At 35.9% G+C, this 22,889-nt stretch overlaps 3 protein-coding genes across 7 annotated transcripts; 1 reads left to right on the top strand and 2 right to left on the bottom strand.

The window, feature by feature from the left end:
- Window positions 1-1,538: 1,538 nt before the first annotated feature.
- On the bottom strand, window positions 1,539-3,279 carry LOC110997150 (transmembrane protein 222). 2 transcript variants are annotated; one of them, XM_022265169.2, is made up of 5 exons: window positions 3,146-3,279; window positions 2,640-2,835; window positions 2,126-2,336; window positions 1,849-1,979; window positions 1,539-1,707 (listed from the first exon to the last, which is right to left on the bottom strand). In XM_022265169.2, exons 2-5 carry the CDS (start codon window positions 2,771-2,773, stop codon window positions 1,629-1,631), a joined length of 555 nt encoding a protein of 184 aa, XP_022120861.1. In that variant the 5' UTR covers window positions 2,774-2,835; window positions 3,146-3,279; the 3' UTR covers window positions 1,539-1,628. The 2 variants fall into 2 exon arrangements, with proteins under 2 accessions (XP_022120861.1, XP_045483926.1); XM_045627970.1 differs by lacking the exon at window positions 3,146-3,279 and adding an exon at window positions 3,033-3,050.
- A 3,810-nt stretch (window positions 3,280-7,089) lies between these two features.
- On the top strand, window positions 7,090-12,321 carry LOC111002574 (glucose dehydrogenase [FAD, quinone]-like). 3 transcript variants are annotated; one of them, XM_045627906.1, is made up of 4 exons: window positions 7,090-7,720; window positions 8,093-8,199; window positions 9,971-10,084; window positions 10,175-12,321. In XM_045627906.1, the coding sequence occupies exon 4, from the start codon at window positions 10,183-10,185 to the stop codon at window positions 11,908-11,910; it is 1,728 nt and encodes a 575-aa protein (XP_045483862.1). In that variant the 5' UTR covers window positions 7,090-7,720; window positions 8,093-8,199; window positions 9,971-10,084; window positions 10,175-10,182; the 3' UTR covers window positions 11,911-12,321. The 3 variants fall into 3 exon arrangements, with proteins under 3 accessions (XP_045483862.1, XP_022128419.2, XP_022128418.2); XM_022272727.2 differs by lacking the exon at window positions 7,090-7,720 and adding an exon at window positions 7,741-8,022; XM_022272726.2 differs by lacking the exon at window positions 7,090-7,720 and adding an exon at window positions 7,741-8,022 and having other exon boundaries at window positions 8,072-8,199.
- Window positions 12,322-14,401: 2,080 nt separating this feature from the next.
- LOC111002572 (bile salt-activated lipase) lies at window positions 14,402-17,974 on the bottom strand. 2 transcript variants are annotated; one of them, XM_045627908.1, is made up of 3 exons: window positions 17,919-17,974; window positions 14,849-16,131; window positions 14,402-14,759 (listed from the first exon to the last, which is right to left on the bottom strand). In XM_045627908.1, exons 2-3 carry the CDS (start codon window positions 15,991-15,993, stop codon window positions 14,561-14,563), a joined length of 1,344 nt encoding a protein of 447 aa, XP_045483864.1. In that variant the 5' UTR covers window positions 15,994-16,131; window positions 17,919-17,974; the 3' UTR covers window positions 14,402-14,560. The 2 variants fall into 2 exon arrangements, with proteins under 2 accessions (XP_045483864.1, XP_045483863.1); XM_045627907.1 differs by lacking the exon at window positions 17,919-17,974 and adding an exon at window positions 17,388-17,889.
- Window positions 17,975-22,889: the final 4,915 nt, after the last annotated feature.

Here is a 22,889-nt window from a genome sequence, read left to right as displayed (position 1 = left end):
GATATTAAGGCCAATTAATAATGGTGAAGGTAATTTTTTATCAACTGTTTTCATCTTGTTTGTGGTAGTTATTGAAGTATGTTCCAGGGCATGCTGTTTTGTTAAAAAAGTATGTTTTACCAACTAGATTTAAGAGATTTGTTCATTCATCCCTAGGTTCTTATGTTATAATAGTTTTATCTTTATAGGAAACTTTTTGCTAAATTAATTTACCTTAAAAGATAACAGGCATACTGGGCCTTTCTTTGTATCAGCATACTTGGGTAAGTACCTGTCTATGTGAAGCTGTTGAATAAATATATTTTCTAATAACAAAGTGAAGAGTAAAGAAAATAGGGGAAGGCATAGTAGGGATGTGAATAAATAATCGATTTTTATTTTAATCGATTTTTTTTTTCTTACGATCGATTTTTTGTAATCGATTTTATTAATTGTAAAAATCGATTTTTAATAAATCGATTATATGAATTAGGCATTTTAAATCGATTTTTGTAACGACGGACAAGATATATGGCAGGTACACCAGCAAAAAATAATGGCTGCTCATACGTCAATGACCAAAAATTCAGAATTAGACTTAAATATTGCGGCACCATTATCAAATCTTAAAATGGACCCTCTCGATTTATGGAGAAGCTCTGAAGGAACTTTCCCAAGGTTAACTGCTTGGCTCTGAAACACCTCTCAGTTATGGCCACTTCTGCACCAGCTGAAAGGTTATTTTCGAAAGCGGGAAATATTGTCAGAAAAACTAGGAACCGCATTTTAGGAAAGCGATTGCCAAAATTATTATTTTTAAACTCTTTGACTGAAGACTTATGGCAATAATTTTCTTAAGTTTTTTGATTTAATTTAATTTAAAGTGTGAAGAAAGCTTTCTTTTCTTTTTCAATGTTTATACCTAGCAATTATAGTTTCATTTACTATTTAAACTAATCGGTTTATTTCACTTTGATTCTAGTCGATTGTTTAGTGATACAAAACATTTGTGACAATTATTTATTTTATTTTTTTTATTATTTAAACTCAAAGCTTGAAGAAAACTTTTTTTTCTTTTTCTAAGTTTGATACTTAAAATTATCATTATGTTTACTACTTAAACTAATCAGTTAATTTTACTTCGATTCTAGTCAAATGTTAAGTGATACTAAACATTTGTGGCAATTATTTATTTTAGTTTTTTTTTATTATTTAAACTCAAAGTTTAAGAATAAAATTATTGTGTTTTTTAGTTTTAAAACATACTAAACATTTGTCATTTTATTCATTATTTACCCTTATCAGTTTATTTTATTTTTTTAAGTCAAATTTTAAACAATACTGATGAATAATATATCGAACAAGCATTTTTCGTATGAAAAAATCGAAATGTCTACAAAAATCGATTATTTCCTCGAAAATCGATTTTTCACAAATCGATTTATCTTGAAACAAAAAGAATCGATTATTAAATAATCGATTTTTTCGACTTGAGGTCACATCCCTAAGGCATAGGGAAAGAAAATCACTTACCTGTAAGATCATGTATAACATATAACTTGAATGTAAATTGAAGTTAACCTTTATTAAATTTAGCCATTTATTACAATTTATTTGAAATTGCCAGTGCAAATACATTAACAAATGGTCTATATGATTGCAGCCAACCCACAAATAAATGAGGCTATTAAACAGAATGGTAGCCATGTCTTTAATAATGCTGCAAAACTGGAAATAAAAACTGAAATTAATTTAACACTTATTTTAAAATTTTCATTGGTATATGAGATATGCATACATGTTTAATACCTTTTAATATTGAATCTAAAAGACAGAATAGGATTTGTTGGCCAGTGTCATGTCACTTACCTAACATATTTAGAATATGGTATCATGAAGAATGCTAGTTTTACCATATTCCAATTCTTGCAACCTCCATAATTCATTTTATTTAATGCCGTTGCTACATGGGAATGGCAATTGTCATAGAATATTATGTGCTGAAAAAAGATGTTACAGATGTTAAAGAGTGTTACATTGCAATGTCAATCAATCTTATTTATTTAATTAATAATATAATTAATAAACTACTTAAAATAGATTTACTGATTAATTTGTAGCTTAAAAAGAAATAAGCTCTATGTACCATTCTCTTTTTATAAATCTCTGAAGCTTCAATTACTCCTGCATCCCAGCCTGCTGGACCATTAGATGCTTTTTGTGGAGATAGTTGCCAATATTTGGTTGGGTTTCCAAAAGCCATTAAATCTTCTGATACGAAATAAGGCCCAGCAAAGTCTCGTATGATTCCGTTTGACATACAGATTCCCATATGGCCCAAAAATGGGAATAGCCACCTGAAAATAGGACCATTGAGCTTTTTAGCATACTCTTATAAATCTACATCTGTCCCATTTTCTTTTGCTAAGGATGTAAGGTTTGTGTATTAGCATTCCACTTTTACCCCTCTTGAGCAAAGCTCGAATGTTGATAAAAACTGTTTAAGATAGTTATTGTATCAGCCTTCTGTGTGTTATACACACAGCATAGTGACTATACTATAGGACAATAATATTCATATATATATTTATATTACACAATAAATGTCCTTCCTTTATAGCTTAGTATAATAAATAGTAGAGAAATATAAGATGACTTACGTTAGTACTGGTATAGGGGTCCAAACTATGCAATAAGGGTAACGGGCTCGAGAGTGATCAATACTGTCCATTAGGACGGTTTGGTCGCGGTCTATTGGAACGCCAGGACTCAGATCACCAAACATATCTTTCATGCTAAATAAAAGCCCTACCCATTGCCATCTATGTCATTGAAACTATATCTGAAGACTTTTTACTGCAAATTTTGTATGAAAAACAGGCCGTTTCGGCGTTAGCTTAGCTAGATATTATTATAAAAATTAGAATAGTCAATACTTATACGAAACAAGACAAAATCAATTCAAAAAAAATTATCGTATACATTGATTTAATATAGTGTATTCTAGTCTACGTTCTACTTCTTTAGACTGTAGTTATTCTTTATAATTATACCTTTGCGACCTTAGTCGTTCTAAATTTATATGAATAATCAAATACAATTAAACATTATATTATATCTATGTAATTGTTAATACTCATTTGACGTTACACAGTGGAGTCCTTACCTTTTCATGAAAGAAGTCGCGCGGTGATTTTTGGAACTAATTTTGACAGGTCGAAATGTTGTTGTCAATTTGTCATTCGTTTGTTGTTGTTCTGGTAGATTTTTGTGAGTTTTTACTTTTTAACTAGCTTAGTCGTAGACGGACTATGGTATAGTCCAGGCATTAGCGTACAGCGTGTGAGATAGCGAATATTATAATCCAACTATTTATAAAGGACACGAAGTGTGGCAACTACATGACGTTGGTAACATGATACGCAATTTAGTCGGTTTGCACTGAAAAATATGTTTGGAACCACCAAGGGCTCGGTGGTAAACAAATAAAACCCGATACGCAAATAGAGACAGAAAAACTGATACTCTGTTTCGCTTGCACTTAAGTATTTCACGTTAATGTCTTCTCTCTTTAGTTATTATTGTTATTTTAGAAGCTTATCTATTTCTATACTTTATCTACGAGCTTAGTGCATTTTAAAGATTTTTTACAATGCCAAAAGTAAAAAAAAAAATTCGGCAAATGATATTGAAGCTGAAAGAGTTCTGTGAAACGAAACAAAAGAATCCAGATGTTTTTAATAACACTAAACAATGTTCGGATTATGATTATGTTTTGTTACATATTCTAAAAAGTAAATTAGATAAATTAAAGGTTCCTTATTTTTTAAATAAATTCATTGTAAATCTTCTTTCAGAGAGGAAAATTATTTTAGATGTTGGCGGCCCTTACATGCCTAGTAGGCTGGTATGGAAGGGCAAGACCCTTGGTCTGTGCTGAGTCCTGAGCTTTCTGAAATTCAAACAATTACAAGCTCCAACTCATTCTTTTTATATACTTCCCCTATTTAGCTCTTCTTATGATTCTCTACTTCTTTCTCCTGAGATTTGCTTTTCTCTTGGCATTGAAAAATCTGATTTTAATGCCAATGCAAACTTTAATTCCAATGTCAATAGGAAATGGCCTAACTGGCATCAAATGTATACAGATGCTTCTAAACACTCCAATGGGTGTATTGGTGTTTTAGTGTATCACAAACAGTACAACATAGTTCAGAAAATTTAATTACCTCGGTCAGGTGATATATACCCGTACAAGAATTTTGGCCATGATCTTGCTGCTTTGCCCGGCATATATCGCCACAAATCGAGGAATATGTGCTGGGAAGAGAACGGCCGGATTAAGGGTCGTTTCTTGTATGCTATACAGTCTTCCGTTCCCAGGAAGCCGTGGTTTGCCAAATTGTCGCTTGGTAAAACTGCCACTTCACTACATAGTATAAAACAAAGTCGCTTTCTCTGTCCCTATGTCCCTTTGTATGCTTAAATCTTTGAAACTACGCAACGGTTTTTGATGCGTTTTTTTAATAGATAGTGTGATTCAAGAGGAAGGTTTGTATGTATAATAACATCCATTAAATAGTGGAGAAGTACTGTTATTTTTGAGGTTTCTAATGTGATGTCGTAAATAATTACATTTTTTCCGCTTACATTGCAAACGCAGGCTGAACCCTACGAGTTTTATCAAAATAATGTACTAAGTATTGTACACATTGAAAAGGTCTACAGAAAAGTCCGTGATGGTATATGTCTATCTCTTATGGATAACCCACATTTTTATATACAACGTTCACAGATTTTCTGTAGTGTATTTAGTATCAGCATTGCACCCGTGCGAAGCCGGGGCGGGTCGCTATTCTACTATAATCCGTATGCGTCTGGGACATAATATCAGCCTTCCAGTTCATTTGCACAAACTCGGTATCGTAACTAGTACCGCCTGTGAGTGTGGCGAGAGCTATTCTGACTTGAATCATGTTTTCTTTTCTTGTCCTAAGTATGACCATTCTTCCTTATATACTTCTTTAGTTTCTCTGTCCGTTCCCCTTCCTACCAATATTTATTTACTTCTTCGAGATTTAAATCCCCTTGTATATAGTATTATAAGTATGTTTATTGTAAATAATAACATTAAACTATAATTTTGATTTTTTTCCATTATTAATTATTCTGATTTTTTGTAAATTTATGCGCTTTCAATTATTTATGTTATGTCGCGATTGGTTTCCTTAGTTTTTTATTATGCATAAACTGTAAATAATTAAAACAACGAATTATAAAAATCCCGTACTTGATAATGCACAAACCGTGTTAGAGCCAAAAAAAAAGTGAATAGGAAAAACATATTATTATTGAACGATTGGCTGAGCTCTGCAAATTTAAGGAACGAAATATTATGACATTATCCGGTCAACATATTCTTGAAGCCTTGTTGTAGGTACAAAAATTTTTTACGATTTTAAAAGAAATGGTGACTAGCATAATACGCGTAACAGAACTGATTTGAGTGTGCGTTCAACCAGGCTCCAGAAGATAAACCATTTCTTATATGGAAATTGTATTCGTTTTTACAACAAACTCCCAAGCGAAATTAGAGAATTATCACTAAATAAATTCAAAGCCCTCGTTAAAAGTAAATTAATTAATAAAGCTTTTTATAAATGTGACGAATACTTAAATGATCCTAATCTTTGGGATTGATTTGCTCCAGTTCAAACAATTTGTATTAAAAACTTGGCAATTGAAAAGAGTGGCGGAAAGTTTCTTGCCAGTTCTTCTTGCCCGCACTCCGCCCTTGACTTGCGAACTGATAGTAAATGTAAATTTACAATTAATTGAATTTTTTCGACATTCATAAGTGTACTTGTTTACCTAGTTGAATAATGATATTTTGTTGTTGTTGTTGAACGTAATCCAGAATTTGAGCCATCTACGAGTTCTATGCTTGGTAGACGACCGGCTTTTGTGGATGACTTTGGGACGATGGGCCCCATAATTATCGATGGTCACGTCTTACTGAAGTGGTGATGATGTTGAATTTGGAAAAAATTATGATAAATTTTAGTACTAATGAGCAGTGTGTGGCATTCCATTATTATTATTCTATTAATATTATAATACTATTATTAATTATTATTATTATACCCTAAAGAAAATGGATTAGCAATGAAGATCACATAGTGTTCCCATATAACATAAACATCAAAAAGCTGTGTAACGTGTACATGGTTGTAATTTTTTCGATATTTGTTTATACATTTGTGTATAATGTATATAACATAAACTATAAATGTCGAGATTAGAAATTATAACTACCATTAAGTCAGTAACATCCGTCCATAATTCAGCCTTATTCATAAAAATCATATTAAATTATGTTTATTGCATTATTTCCAGCTAACTACGTAATTATAGTTCTTTTTATTTTAAAAACATGTTGTTTGTGTGAAGAGGACCGTGACTACGGTACTTCATATCATTTATTTCAGAGAACATCCTGTAAACAGCCTTCCGTACTGCTCTATGTGGCATTCAGGTAAACTAACAAACAACTGTAAACATTATTTTACATTCATTTTATAGGTAGATAAATTATTTATTCAATTATTAGATATTATCTAAATACTACCCCTTCATGCAAGGTTCCGAAAATACTGGCAAAAACTAATTCTTTGTTTAAGTCCAAGGCAGCTGTGCAGCAGCTTCGGTCTCAGTGTAATGTCACCTACCCTTTTAGCTATTTCGTTAATTCGGTCCTTGCTAGGACCGCACGGGCCAAGCGCATTGAATGGGACACAATCATATTCGGAGCCCGGTATCTGCATGCTTTAGCTTTTTAAGCCGCTGCACAAGCCCCCTTCGTTTAACTTATGTACATCTCATGACCAATTTACGGTATGTATTATTCATAATAATTTAGCGTTATAATCTTTTAACGTCTATGAATTCTTCTAAATCTCTTCATCTCTATAAATTATAATTATATGTAGATACGGGTATTATTAATTGGAATCAACGGAGGAGGAAGGAACAGAAATTAGGTTTAAAAAAATAGATATTTAATCAATCAACGTATGTGTACGTATATATTGATCCCTTTACCTTTGACTGCCCCATCAGAGTTGATTTTGTACCTTGTAAGAAGTTATCCAAAGTTTTCCAGCCATTGCGGTGACCGCTTCTTTTCTTTTTTTTCTTATCGTACCAGATCTACTTTTCATCACGGGTAATGATTCACGACGCACGACCTCTCAAGCTTTTTCAATTAAGCTCCCAAATTTGCTTCAAGTTTTATTTCAAGATTAATGCAAATTATTACTAATACTCGTACCTACTTAGCCTGCAGCTCACTCGGACGTTGTTTGCGATGGATACGATTCTAGCCTTTAATTCTTCGTTATTAACTGTGGTGTCTGGCCGTCCACGGCGTTTTTTCTGCAGGTTGAGATTTCCACAACGAAAACGTTCGAACCAAAAACGCACTGACTTGTCTTTTGCGATGTCACCGCAACACACATCATTAATCCTGCGAGCTGTTTCTGCAGCACTGAGAGAAAAAAAATATACCAGAAAAGTAAAAGGAATCACGGTTTTTTTGTAAAACAACTGCACAACTGCAAATAATATAGCTGTAAAAAATTGAATTTGTAATTCCTAACCAAAGTGGAGTTATTAGTGGAGGTCAAAGTGGCCATTACGACAAAACACTAATTTCATATTATGTACCTAATAATCAGGGGAGGTAAGCAGATTCCGTAATATAATAATACGTAATGCAAGGCTACCGACATAACCCTCATACTTACGGACTACTGACGTTTTTTGTGTGCTCCGAGGATACAGTCAAAATCGTTTAAAAAATATATTTTTTGTTTCAATTACTGTAGTTTTTAATGACCTCTTGTAAGATTATATGCTGACGCTAGCGCATCAAAGCGCGACGTTATTGCTTCTCGGGTTATATTAAAATCTGCTCACACATGTTACAGTATACTTCTTTTAAAATTTCGCCTGAAGTAGACTCCTACTGCCAACGATGAAAATGTAGGTAACTTATTGTATATGTTTTTATTTTTAAATAACATATTTTTAGGAAGTTAATTCAAAATTTCAGACCATTAAGAGAAAAGATTTCAGACCAGACCAAGGCTAGTCGCTTCGCAATTTTTATTCGGAAATTAAGGAAAATTAAAAGTCACTTGTTTAAGATAGTATTCCAGGGTAAGTATCCACAATTCTTTGGTATTACATAAGCTATTTTCTTCCTAAAGTGCTACACACAATACTACTAATACTACAATTCAATTTCCATATAAGGAGTGTTTTATGTTCTGGGGCCTGGTTGGTCGTACGCTTAAATTAGCGTTAAATCAGCTTGTTCCAGTATTACGGCTCTTGCCCACGAGACGGTTTTCCGCCGGGCTGATCTTGGCGGTCAGTCTTGTGACACCATGACGCTAAAAACACGACGCCGGCGCTAGCGGACGGTTTCTACCCGGCACCGGAAAAAAAATCGAGCCGTGTTAAAATCTTCTCGTGAGCATGAGCCCTTATACTGGTGAAAGTTAGTATTTGTTTCAAATTCGTTTATATTTTTTGTACATACAACAAGGTTTCAAAAATATATGGACCAGATAGTGTCATAATATTGAATTCCTTAAACTTCTTCCGTACCGACTCCCTTGTGGAAACACAATACACACCTCGAACAGATATGGTCTTGAATCTCTGCAGCAGTACCCCACAGTGGAATAGCGTACGACAACGCTGTGAAAGTAGCTATGATACACAATTTTAGCCGTGTCCTTATCAGTAAACTGTCGGATTTTCTTTACTGCATATGCTCCAGAGCTCAACCTATTTGAAAGAGTCTCTATATGTTGGCCCCAATGGAGTTTACGATCTATTGTTATGCCTAGAAAAATAAAGCTTTAGCAACTTTTTGTTCTACAAACTTTAGTTCACTGTCCTTAACTTTCAGGTTATCATATTATAGTAACTCGCTTTAGGCTGGTACTTGTAAATCAAGTAGAATTTGTTTTATTCTCATTAAGCATTGTTTATACAAGAGATAGAATTGTTTACATCGTCCAATAAGACGTTTTTCCTATTTACTCTATCCTATTCATTCACTTTAAATAGAAGTGAAGTGTTATCAGCAAACAATACGGTTTCAGAACTCTTTTGACAAAGAATGGGAGGTCGTTTATGTTAATCCGGAATAAGAAAGGCCTGAGAATCAAGCCGATTGACACCGATTGACACCGGGTTCACACCCGGAGAGGTGACTCCATTGACATGCGCTCTTTGGATCATTCCCGATAAATATGAATTTATCGGGCTGGAAGCTTTGCCTTCAACGCCGTAGTGTTGAATCCTATTTACCCTTGTATCCGAACGTGTTAACTCTTGGTTGTGAAATCAAACGAGCTTCGAGTACGCCACGCTTGCAATGTGCTTAATAAAATGGTTACATGGCAAGCACATCAATTCCAGTACTACAGTGCGTTAGCTTCAATGTGCCCATCAGGGTCAGACGCTGACATCGTCCGCCGCATGTGGTCACATAAAGGGCACTTACTATGCACTAAATATGACCTTTTAATATCGTACGTTGATTAAACTGTCAGTAGTTCTACTAATTCTTAATAATTAGTTTTTATTTTTTTTTATTTTCTTTTTGTAAATATTCTTAAGCTTTTTTTCCTTCAAATCCTATTTGTCATATTTATTTTTATTCAGTGTGTGATTTTTTATTAGTAATGCATTCTTGTTAATTTAGGTTATATAACACTGGCCGAAATTTAAAACATTATATTATTAAAATGATGAGACATTACACAAGCAGATATATTATAGCATAACATCATCGAATCCAGGCGCCTTTGGGCATTTAGCCTGTTACAATAAATAAACGGCAGCAGGAAAGCGTCAACTACTAATATGAAAAAAAATTGACTGCAGTACTTGACATGGCACTTAATTTTTTCAGGTAGCACTTTAATATGCTTGACGCTGGCATGGGCGGCTCTGGTGTGGGGTACGTCGCTCGATCTCTCAATTTCCTCTTTCGGTACACGGGTCTATCCGGAACATAATATTCATGGTATGTATACTTTCTGGAATTTTATGTAGGATTATGTTCAGCTACCTTTTGAAAATCGTTTTCTAACTATACTAATACTTTCTGTACCAGATGGAGCAATGTTCGAATACATAGTTGTGGGCGGCGGTGCAGCGGGTGGTGTAGCGGCAGCTCGACTAGCACAAGCGGCACGCGGGGTGCTGCTTCTGGAGGCGGGAGGTACGCCCGGCCTGTTGACGCGCTTACCAGGTTTAGGCGGGGGTCTCATCGGCTCAGCTGCGGACTATTACTATCCAACGCAGCCCAATGGTCGCTCGTGCCTATCGTCTATCGGCCGTTTCTGCCGATTTAGTCGTGGCCGCGTACTCGGTGGCTCTACTGCTATCAATCTAATGATGTATACCCGTGGTCACCCCGCCGACTACGACTTCGGCCTGCCCGGCTGGACCTGGCCAGATATTCGTCCATTTTTCTTGCGTTCTGAGGGGCTACAAAATTTACATCAGTTACCGATGTCGTCAGCGTCTCATCACAATACGGACGGCGTCGTTCCTGTTGGGTTTTTTGGAGACTCGGAAAACCCATGGCAAGTTCGCGTCTTGAAAGGTTTTAATTATCTAAACTTTACATCTAACCCGGATTTAAATGCCGAGTCCCAAGTCGGAGTGTCTCGGGTACTCTCATTCACGTCAGGCGGGGAGCGCGTTAACACTGCAGAAGCATACCTGCGGCTTCCCGGTGTAGCGCCACACCTGCGCCTTGCTACACATTCCACCTGCCTTCGTGTGCTCATTAACGATGTTGGAGAGGCTTTTGGGGTTGAAATCGCACGAAACGATCGAATTTACCGGGTTTTTTCCCAACGGGAAGTTATTCTCGCTGCAGGGGCTATTGGTTCGGCTGAGATTCTACTCAAGTCCGGCGTTGGGCCAGCGGACCATTTGCGGCGACATAATATCCCGATGCGAGCAGACCTACCGGTCGGGGAGGGTCTCGTTGACCATGTCGCGCCATTAGTATTTATATCGGTAAACGAAAAGGCTAAATCATCGATCCAGGTGATCCTTTCTAAACTGAAGGAAGGCATCCGTTGGATGGCGATGCGAGATGGCCCTCTCGCCACATCCGGCATATCAGATCTCACGGCTTTCCTTGATACACAATGTTACGACTTCAAAACAAAACAATTGAGAAACGATGGTAATCACTGCGAAAGACCTACGGTTCAATATATACATTCGTACCTGGAGCGGGGCTTTATGGGCGCGGGAAGATCTCTATACGAGCGGGTAACGCGTCACGAGGCGGCTTTCGTGCACCAGGTCGAAGCTGTTAACGAGCGACATGCTCTACTGCTTGTAACGGCGGTGGTACTGCGGCCTAAGTCACGCGGCCACGTGCGCCTTGCGAGCGCGGACACATTTCAAGCCCCACTAATTTCGCCCAATTATTTGGATGACGAGCGGGACGTTGAAGAGGCCGTACGTGCTATTAGAATTCTAGAAGATTTGACGCAGACACCAGAATATAGGAACTATAACGCGTCAATACTAAGACCTAAGCTACCAGGGTGCGAAATGCTGGAGAGCACAGATTATTGGCGGTGCTACGTCCGCCACATGACGCTTGCCGTGCACCACGCGACAGGCACGGTGGCTCTGGGCCGTGTTACGGATGAGAGAGGGCGCGTGCGCGGAGTGCGGGGGCTGCGCGTGGTAGACGCGGGGCTCTTTCCACGCCCGCCTTCTGCCAACACCGCAGCCGCCGTCATTGCACTAGCTGAGCGCATCACACAATTCGTTCAACAAGACAATACATCCGTGTCCCATTATATTGACAGAAAATAAAATGATTAAACAGTTCCATCTTTTTTTAAGATTATAGATCATAAACTAATAATTCGTAGTTGAAATGGCAGTTTCCTTCCATTAGTTGTTTATTTGTATTCCTACCTTTTTATATATTCCTAGATGTTCACCGTGTTCCTCGCTTTTATTGATAATAAATATGAGTGTTATGGGTCTTACCCGAGCACATCATTACTGCAGGCGTGGTGTTTGATATATATTTAACAAGCTAAACAGGAGCCCTCACACCTGAAAGACCTGCTATTTCCGTATTACGCTACAAGGACCGAAATGTACGGTTCTTAGGTCAAGGTGATGCTTATTTTTACTCTACGGAATACGGAAAACAGTTTGTCTAATCGTTAATTGCCTATCGGTGACTTACATAAGATTATTCCTTCTTTGTACACTTATGTTGCATAATTAATAAATAAATAAATAAATAATTTAATTGTCAAGTGAGACAGTATACATTCTGAAAATTTCAGTTTTTTTCATTAGTAGTTTTCGAATAACGCAGAGCTTCGAAAGCGAATAGTTTGTGGGTCGATGCAAGGGCGGATCCAGCATTGGCACCAGGATGGGTCACATAGTCGTGGTCAAATCAAGAACTTGTACATTTGTTATCATACAAAGTTATTATATTATATTAATGAAATATTGAAGATTTTTAATTACTTAAAATCTGGATGGTGATAAAATATTGAAATAAAATCATTATGTTCAATTAGTGGTCCACCTAAGTCCTGGAACCAGCTGAGCTGGTTCCCCCTGGATCCACCGTTGGGTTGATGCTATCTTATCAAGTTACCAAATATTTAAAGACTTGATACTTCAGTGTCCAATCTATCATTCAGCACTATAAAAATAATAAAACGACTTTTTGTTTGAAGAAAATTAGTCGACCACGCATCACAAGTGCAGCAAATAGAATCATGAAGAAAATTATCAAAAATAATCGTCGTGCTCGATCTGGAGAACTCGCAGTAAATGGAAGGACATGATTCAAAATTCGTCTCAGTTGATTGCAAAATAGTCCTAAAAAGAATGGGTAAGGAGAAACCACTGTTGACTGCTGTACAAAAGAAAAACAGGTTGAAGTTTGATCATTTAAATTGGACTTCGGATAAGTGGCATAGTATCATTTGGAGTGACGAGTCAAAATTTGAAGTGACAGTGGGGGCTGCTTTCAGCCCCCACTGTCACTTCAAACTTTTGTTTCTTTAAACAAAGTAATTGGAAACAAAAATGAGACATTTCATACTGATTGTCTCAAAAGCAAAGTGTAGTTTCCGGCGTCTCTTATGATATGGGGCTGCATGTCTGCACAACCTGTTAGTGGTTTGCAGTTTGTGGATGGTTCTATCAATGCTGTAAGGTATCAAAACCTTTTGTAAGATAATTTACTGCCCTCTATTACATCACTAAGCATCAAGATTCCCTTATTTTTCAACAGGATGGTGCTTCCTGCCATACTGAAAGGACAACAAAGACGTGGCTAATGGAGTAAAGTATCCCTATAAGAAAGAAGCCCTATGGTGGAAAATGAAAAAGTTATCCGTAAAAATTCATCAAGATCGAAAAGCGACCTAAAGACTAAACTCTTGGCAGTCTGGGAGTCAATTACGCCTGAAGAGTGTGCAGCGTTGGTTGTAAGCATGCCTCTTCGCATTATAGCTGTCATTGAGAGCAAAGGCGACCAAACTATTTTGCCTGACTGACAAGGGTAGAAGATACTTTTGCGTTACATTTTGTAGAACTTTTTTATAATATATAAAGTCATGAAAACATTTCAGTTATGTTAAAATAAGCTTTAATATGTTACTGAAATTGTGGTTTACTTATTATTAAACATTTTGAATTATATTACCAATTACTTTTTATATTTTACGCTTTGCACAACTTTCTCTACTAGATGAACTATTTTGCATCGGTGCTCGTATATTAACCACTCACGTATAACAAAAGAATATTGCTTATTAATTAAATGCTTATTGCTATGTAATGTTATGCTGAAGAGTGCCTGCGTCTAGGCGAAGCGGGATTCTCGGGGCGTAAATCTGACAAATTAATTAGATCGCCACAAATAATAATAAAAAAAACGGTTTAATGATTAAGGATGACTAAACCTTACGTTTAGTCTAACAAAGTTAGTTATTTTATTGACCCCAAAAGGTAACCATGGAGTTGCACCTTTCTACTTTTCCTACACGTGCCTTAGTGAATTCAAGCCTTTCAACTAAATTCGCAATATCGAATCACTTTTGTGTTATAATTAATTATGTCTAATTTAAAATAAAAATAGGCGCAAATTTGGCCCCACATGGAGTACTGTTCCCAGCTCTGGACGGGAGCTCCCAAGTACTACGACGAACTCTTAAAAGGTCGGGAACGCATTTGCGAGCCTTCTGGCAATGTTAGTGGCCATGGGCGGCGGTATCATCGGTCAACGGAAGATACGATAGCAAATAGGTAATAAGAAAAAAAATAATGAATGTAAACACTTGTTTAGATTGGAAATCAACTGGCTTTATTATTATGTACATTTTCGTTGAACAAACGTTTATTGACTATATAAATAAAACAAGAACGAGAAGCCAATCTAACATCGTACTATAGGCACAAACTATAGCCTGGGCTAAGCTAACACTCAGCTTGACTGTAGTATTGATGGTTGCTTGTAATAAGTTTTGCGATATCTAAGATAAATGTCTCTCCATAGGCGATAGGCGCTGGGGTTTGGCATTGCACCCATGCGGCGCACTTGCCCGATATGCAAAAACCGTAGTTGGCCCGTATCGCTTGGCTCCCAACGGACTAAACTGGGTTGCTTTGGCGGAGTCGGATTCCTACAATACAATACAATACACATTTTATTAACACTTTCCTTCAAAAAAAGAAACAGTCTCACAACAAGGTGTAATTTATATCAACAAACCCGTATTTCGCGAAATTAGACCAAAGTGAGGTAAGGAACTCCACCATATCACGGTCGGCGTCGCTAAGACGAAAGGGCAGAACAGCAGCATCAAACAGATAGAAAAGCTCGTCCCCGTGACATGCGCCCTTCTCACCTCCGCCACCACGCGACGAGCGAAACTTTAGCAGATTACGTCCGCCGGAGTAATCAAATATATAGTTGAACACTGGCTCACTGCTTGCGTTTAGCAAAAGTTCTGACTCCAGTATTGAAGGTACTTCGAAATATAAATGCGTATATAGATCTGTAATATTATTAATTCTTTCGATAGAAATACGATCGGAGCCGAAATAAAAGTGTTGCGCAGCGCGGGAGACGCGCATGCCTTCCTCCACGCTAGAGAAGCTTAGGTCACTGGCAACTATGTATTTCCCGTTTCTTCCCTCCACAGAGCCGTCCACCTCCGCCGTTAAGAACATTCCCTCTCGTGAATTAGTGCCGTAGACAACTGGAACGCGATTTTTCTTCTTGATAAATAAATTCCAAGGTAGGTCTGTGATCACCGACATCTCCCCTGGGATTATTTCCTCGACGCAGGGCAAATGGAGTAATTGAGTGTCGAAAAACAGTTCTTCAGGTTTACCATGCATAACCGGAACCAAATCCCGATAATCAGTTTTACTTAAAAACTCATAGAGTTTGTGTGGGTCCTCTGAATGATAACCTAATTTGGAGGCGACAAGACTCGCTACCTTAACTGGTTCCCGATTGATAGCCCAGTTGGATATCCCACTACCGCTCTGCAGGATGGCGCGTTTGAAAAGGCCGGAGGCAGTGGTACTCGCCATCAGAAGAGAAGCGGAAGTGGCACCTGCACTTTCTCCGAACACTGTCACGTTGTCCGGATCACCACCAAATGCACCAATATTATCTCGAACCCATTTCAGAGCGGCTATTTGATCCTTTAAGCCGGCATTGCCGGGAGCCTCTTTTATACCGAGGCATGTGAATCCCAGAGCGCCGAGTCTATAGTTAAAGGTGACGAGAATTACGTCTTTTTTCATGAGAAACTCCGGGCCATAAATAAAAGGACCACCGCTGCCCAAGATAAAAGCTCCACCATGTATAAATACCATGACGGCCCGCGGACGAATCACTGTCATCGCCGGCACGTACACGTTGAGTTTAAGACAATCCTCCGAGCCCACCACCGAGCCCGTCACGATGCTTACTTGAGGGCAAACCTCAATATCGTTGACAGCCCTCAGCGTGCCTTTCCATTTAGGCGGAGGTCCCGGGGCCTATTAAAAATATCGGTTATTGTTATTTTATATTATTGCCCTTGCAGTTATAGGTACCATTAAATGGCTACCTATAACTGCAAGGGCAATATTCTCATAAATAAATAAATTCTACTTTATATTATGCTCTCACTCCGTTCGCTGAATAGTTGCTTTGAAAACTGAGTATTCAACTTTTCCAAAAGCTATATAAAAATCTGTTTAGGTATCCAACTGAGAAACTTTCTTGTGATTAACATAAAAAGGAAAGAGTGAAGTTTTCACCCAAACCAAGTTTCAATAGACTATATGAAAATGATTCTGATAACAAAATGTAGATGTTCAATGAATAAAAAGGTAATCTTCTAAGAATTATTTTAACGGGAAGTAATTTGTTTCTTGTAGAGTCAGAAATAAATCATATGAGAACAAAAAATATGAGGATTATCTTTAAAATATCATATATATAATACCTACATATTAATATTAATGTAAAATCGTAGTTAATGAGATATTATTTAGACATATTGCATCAATGTTTATTTATTGTAAGAACCCTTATGTAAAAATGTTAGCCACCATGTTGCTCAAGAAATTACTTATGCTTGTAGGCTAGTTAGATGGAAATCCAATTTTATTGATAGTTTAATATTTTATATTATATGATTTAAAAATTATTTTAATTATGCTATTAGATTTTAAAAAAATATTGTAAACTACAAAATATGAATGTACTTAAATGTATTCCACCCACTGGTGGAGAGCACTTTATCAACATAATATTCTTAGTAAATGTCAATCTACCTATATTAATTATATACTTATTTTTATTAATATAAATTATCAGCTACATTATTATTATTTTATTAATATATGAGACTACTATAGTGTTCATACAATCTCTTACAAGTGTCCGACTGAACCTATTTAGACAGTAAACTACTCCTTAAACAGTATCATTCCTTATACTTACTAAAATCTCAAATACAATAATACTAGTCTTTATTATAAATAATCTTTGTAACATTAGACATATTGCAAACATTTGTATAATATCATTACAAAGATAGATAAGTAAAATTATAAAAAATAATTATGTACCATACCAAATATTAAAGCATAATTTTTCTTGATGAATATAGGTAGTGACAAGGTTACAGTCATATATTAAACTATTTCAATCCGAATCACGGTAATACCACAATTTAATTATAGTTGATAGTGTGTATCTATTGTGTAGAAGACCTTTGTGATAATAATAGGTGTGTAAGACAAACCCTGAAACGGGTGGCAGTAGCGTAAGGAATGCCAGTGTAAAGAAAGAAGGAGCCATCAGCACTGATGATGCCCTGAACCCAGCCGCCGCTCACTTGAACCTCCGGTGCCGGCTGCTGCACCAGGGACGCCGCTACCAATGACCATAGTACTACGCGCTGTTTCCACTGCATAATAATACTCTAAACCACTACACTACCAGAAACATTCTGGAAATCCGGTTTCACAAATTCTTAGCCCTCACGGTATTTTGCTTACAGAAACAACAATAGTAGAAAAATATAAAATACTAAATGGTGCTACTAGAGAGTGATGTGATACGTAATTAATTATTTCTGATTCGTCATTCAATCCTTTAGATGATAATAACTAAGTTGAATAATTTAGTAATGACAAGGTACATAATTAATGATAACGATATCGGATAATAAATACTCCTCAGAGATTACGTTTAGTTTATATTAAGAAGTAAGATCTACGGTTAAGCATAGAAAGCGTGTTAAAAACAATTTTGAGTTCAAAATTATATTAACCTCGGACTTCTACATTTTCAATTTGATGTTTCTTTTCTTGTAGTTTCAAATAATAATAATATCATGCAGCATGTACCATGTGACAACTGACAAGTCGCCTTGGCGTCAAGACAACTGACAGATTGCCGTCGATAACTCGATAAGTTTTCAACATACATTCTTGTTTTTTCACAGCCAAGGAACAAAATATGGCGATATAACTGTAATATTATATTTCTTTGAATTGCATGTTAATATTATGGATTGTTTCATGTTCTATCAGAAATAATAGGCGATAAATAATTAATATATGTTTCATTATTGCGACTGACATTTTTTAATTATACCTACTCATACTTTTATATTTTCAGCATTTTATTTCAATAACTAATCTGCAATATTATGAAGCAGTTTATTAAGGTATGCCCTTTAAGAAACAATAAGAATACCACTACACATTGATAAATTAAATAATTTAAGTAGAGAGAAATTGATAAACACTCCAAGGAATTATTAAGATATAGCTGACCTGGCAAACGTCGTCTTGCCAGGTCAGCTAGTAATTTATAAAACTACTACCTTTAACTCAGCGCCATCTGTTAGAATTGTATCAAATAATAAACAAATGTTAATGTTATCGTAATTTTAGTAAGGATGCCTATTTTTTTGAAAATGAAATATAGCCTATGTCACTCAGGAATGATGTAGCTTTCCAACAGTGAAAGAATTTTTCAAATCTGCCAAGTAGTTTCGGAGCCTATTCAATTCATACAAACAAACAAACAAAAAATCAAACCTTTCCTCTTTATAATATTAAGTATAGATAGAAGTTTGAAAGACTTACTTAAACTTAGACAAGTGTTAACACTAAAATGAGAGTTAATTAAAGTGATAAAAAATTTTATTTGGAACGCTTGAACATTTTGAATGTGAACTTTAAAGCAGAGTTGATGTAATTGTTTTAAATGAATTGTCTCTGCACGAAGACATCATCTAGCCTAACTTATTATACAGGGTGGTCCAATCAATATTAAATGATGTGAGGAATCTAAAAAAATATTTACTTTACTAGTTGGACCACCCTGTATACCAGTGATTCCCAAAGTGCTATATATCGACCTCTAGGGGTCTATGACAACCTGCAAGGGGTCTACGTCAGTGAAAAAAAACTTGGGTGTCCATGAAAGGAAATGGACCACGATAGTGGATCTCAACACATACACTGATAGTACCTATTTACTTACATCATACTATCTTATTTCCCCAATTTGTCACAGACAAGCTGCTAGGAAGACGACGTGTCAACTTACGTTCAACATTTAAATACTCTCTATTCAGATTTAGATTGAAAATCTAAAGGTTTGAGGATATTTTGACTATGGTAATACCATCGTGGTTAATTATTAATCCATATGGAAATATATATAGAAGAAACGAATGTCATAATACAAGAGGAACTGACTGAACTAAGTACAAAGAAAGAACTTAAGGTTCAGTTTAAAAACGGATATGAGTAACTCGGGCTGCAAAACAACATACCCGTTACTTATCCCGTATTATGAAATATAGCGAGGAAATTTTTAATTTCCTTTCCAACCTAGTGGAAAGGGGGTTCGGCGCTGTTACCAATCTCCTAACAAAAAAAAAGAAACAGACTGGACATCATTAGCCGAGGAGATTTAACATTAACCCTAACAAGTTTGACACCAAATGTTGATAATTTATTATTTATTTATTTATTTATTTTTTCCAGTAAATTTTCCTATCTTAACAGTTACAACTAATGCGATAGAATTCCATTATATTACCCACACCAACTAACCTACATACAAACATTAAAAAATTAAACTTAAATTCCTAAATCTTATAACTAACAATATAGCAAGCAACTCTTGTGAACTCAGCCAGCGTACAAACAAATAGGTCCACCTCAATGGAAATTTTGTTAATGATCTGTATTGCTCGCGTGAGTGGCGCTTTGCTAACCATTTATTAAAGCATCAGGTTCATCATTCTAACTAAAAATATTGACTTATTGTTTATGTTATTTTATTAATAGTTTATTTAATGTTACGTATATTTTACATACATACATTTAGAACGGAATCAATACCGGAACAATGGGCAAACTCGACGATAACACTTATACACAAAAAAGGAGATAAGAGTGACATCAACAACTACAGGCCCATAAGCTCTATAACGAATATATACAAAGTCTTCGCTAAAATAATTCTACATAGACTTGGTAAAATCTTAGAAGACAACCAACCTATAGAGCAGGCAGGTTTCCGGAGTGGATATTCGACAATAGACCATATCTTCGTAGTAAGGCAAATCTTAGAAAAAAGCAAAGAATATAATCTCGCAATCTACCTATGCTTTGTTGATTATTCTAAGGCGTTTGACTCTCTGGAACATGAAAAAATATGGCAAGCCTTGCAAAGTCAGTGGATAAACAATAAATATATAAAAATAATCAGGAATATATATAAAAATGGAAAAACTAGAATAAAAATGGATAAATTAGGAGGGATTATAAATATTGAACGGGGAGTGCGACAGGGAGACCCTCTGTCACCTAAACTGTTTTCGGCTGTTCTGGAGGAAATTTTCAAAAAACTAAGTTGGGATAAGTACGGACTAATGATAAACGGCGAAAGATTGAACCACTTAAGGTTTGCAGACGACCTAATTCTATTTGCCTCAACACGCGATGAACTGGAGAAGATGGTCACAGATCTTGACACAGAAAGTAGGTTTGTCGGTCTGAAAATGAATACCGAGAAAACCAAAGTAATGACGAATTCCATAAAGGAAAAAGTACTGTTAAATAACAATATTATAGAATACGTAGATGAGTACTTATACCTCGGGCAGACAATATCTATGACCGATTCAACAACAAAAGAAATCGACACAAGAATAGCAAAATCATGGAAGAGCTTCTGGGCGCTTAAAGAAGTCATGAAAAATAAGAAAACAAGCATGGTAATTAAAAGAAAGGTCTTCAATACTTGTGTACTACCTGTACTAACATATGGATCACAAACTTGGGCGCCTACTAAAGCGCAGTATACAAAGCTACAGGTGTGTCAAAGAGCGATGGAACGATGTATGATAGGGAAAACAAGAAGAGACAAAATAAAGAATACAGTATTAAGGAAAATAACTAAGGTAACAGATGTTACAATAACGATCAAGAAGCTAAAGTGGAAATGGGTGGGACACATCGCAAGAGGTACAGAAAAGTGGAGCAAAAAACTGCTTAACTGGTGCCCAAGGTACAGCAAACGCAAAAGAGGGAGACAACTGAGAAGGTGGATTGACCACATTAAAGAAACGGCAGGTGGTACATGGCAGAGAGTGACACAGTGCAGAGAGGAATGGCGGGATTTGGAGGAGGCCTTTGCCAAAAAAGGGCACACAGATGCACCAGAATTAGATTAAAATGAAAATTTGTTTAAATGTATATAAAATACCAATATATGTGTATTCGGACATACATACATAGACATCTACAAGCGTAACATGGCTACCTACAATGCGCTGCTATTGTGTTATTTCTAAAGACTGCAAGAGGTACATTCTAGGCTTAGATAACTTTTACATTGTTAAAGATTGACATGCAATATTTAATAAACAATTTATATTATTTTTTTATGATTTTTTTACAACAGGTCTTTTTTTACAACTCTTTATTGTTTTTAATATCATATTTGAAGTTGACTATAATCTCTTTTAGGTCTTGGCCTCAGATTTCTGAATCTGTTTCATGATCATTTGTCAATCTAAGAGAAAACTAGGCCATCAGCCTCCTGTGACACACGCCGTGGACGGGGTCTCCTCAAGTGGGTTTCCTCACGATGTTTTCCTTTGCCATTCCAGCGAAAGTTAAATTCCCGCATAGAAAGAAAGTACATTGGTGAGCCGGGGATCGAACCTACGACCTCAGGTATGAGAGTCGCACGCTGAAGCCACTAGGCGAACACTGCTCTTTTCTTTGGCTTAGGTCAATTAAATCTGACAAAATTTCTTCGCTGTATTACAAAGAAAGTATTAGTTCTGCTGTCACCAGCACCGTCTCGTCACTATATTTGTACCTACAACCCAAAAAGATACTCACTTTTAACTAACTATTCAGTGAATTGGAGGAAAGACTCTTGCATTGAATATTTCTTACTACTAAAACAAAACCACAGTTTTTATCAAAGGAGGTTTTAAGCGATTTACGATCTCTGTCGGTTATAAACATTTATGCACCTGTTTTGACCATTTACCAGGACCTTTTCGACTTTGATTGACAGTTAAAAGAGCCTCTTAGTACAAATACGTAACCTACCTCGATTTTGATTGAAATTGCCTGTAAAAACATTTCGAATTAATGTGAAGGGCAATATTTTTAAGACGTGTATTTAACTCAAATCTTTTTATATCAAGTATTTGTCATTATATTTTTAAATATGCATTTCTCTATTTACTTAGAGGAATTTTAAGAAAGAGAAGATTTTCTACTATATCTTTGATATTAAAAAATAAATTTAGATTATATTCTGATCAGTTCAATGTAAGGAGATACGTTACAAACTAACACATCAGATATTGAATTGTTAACTCACTTGACTGTTTTATAAATGTTTTATTTCTGTGCGAAATAGAAATTAGAATTTTTCAAAGTGATCCTTAACTGAAGTGGTATATATAAATATGTCAATAAGCAAATATTCCCATATTACAGTATACTTCACTTTATATGCTAGACAACAATCGTAAAAATAAATAGCCGATTAAAAAAACACATAAAACTTTCAAATACGAAAAATATCAGGACTTTAATACATCCGCAACTTTTTCCTATTCAAACTATTCAATATGCCAAGTATTATCAATACATTTGCCTCCATAGACTGCGCTTAATGCCAAAAAAGTTTGGCAATTTTATCCATAAAATTCTAGATATTGCTCTCAGCCAGCGATTCCGTACATGCGGTA

This window comes from Pieris rapae, chromosome 4, assembly GCF_905147795.1.
Source record: "Pieris rapae chromosome 4, ilPieRapa1.1, whole genome shotgun sequence".
NCBI classification, from domain to species: domain Eukaryota; kingdom Metazoa; phylum Arthropoda; class Insecta; order Lepidoptera; family Pieridae; genus Pieris; species Pieris rapae.
Note: the sequence above shows the minus strand (reverse complement) of the source record. Positions and strands in the feature narration are given on the sequence as shown.

Bases quoted from the DNA above. Each gene is read 5' to 3' on its own strand.
- LOC110997150 (XM_022265169.2), bottom strand. From the start codon at position 2,773: ATGAAAGATATGTTTGGTGATCTGAGTCCTGGCGTTCCAATAGACCGC. The intron at 2,337-2,639 runs GTAAGTCATCTT...TCCTATTTTCAG, and splicing joins ACCCCTATACCAGTACTAAC to GTGGCTATTCCCATTTTTGG. The intron at 1,980-2,125 runs GTACATAGAGCT...ATCTTTTTTCAG, and splicing joins AGATTTATAAAAAGAGAATG to CACATAATATTCTATGACAA.
- LOC111002574 (XM_022272726.2), top strand. The intron at 8,200-9,970 runs GTAAGTATCCAC...TAATTTTTTCAG, and splicing joins GTTTAAGATAGTATTCCAGG to GTAGCACTTTAATATGCTTG. The intron at 10,085-10,174 runs GTATGTATACTT...TTTCTGTACCAG, and splicing joins TCCGGAACATAATATTCATG to ATGGAGCAATGTTCGAATAC.
- LOC111002572 (XM_045627907.1), bottom strand. From the start codon at position 17,558: ATGCAGTGGAAACAGCGCGTAGTACTATGGTCATTGGTAGCGGCGTCC. The intron at 16,132-17,387 runs GTTTGTCTTACA...TATTTTTAATAG, and splicing joins CTACTGCCACCCGTTTCAGG to GCCCCGGGACCTCCGCCTAA. The intron at 14,760-14,848 runs GTTTGTTGATAT...ATTGTATTGTAG, and splicing joins TCTAATTTCGCGAAATACGG to GAATCCGACTCCGCCAAAGC.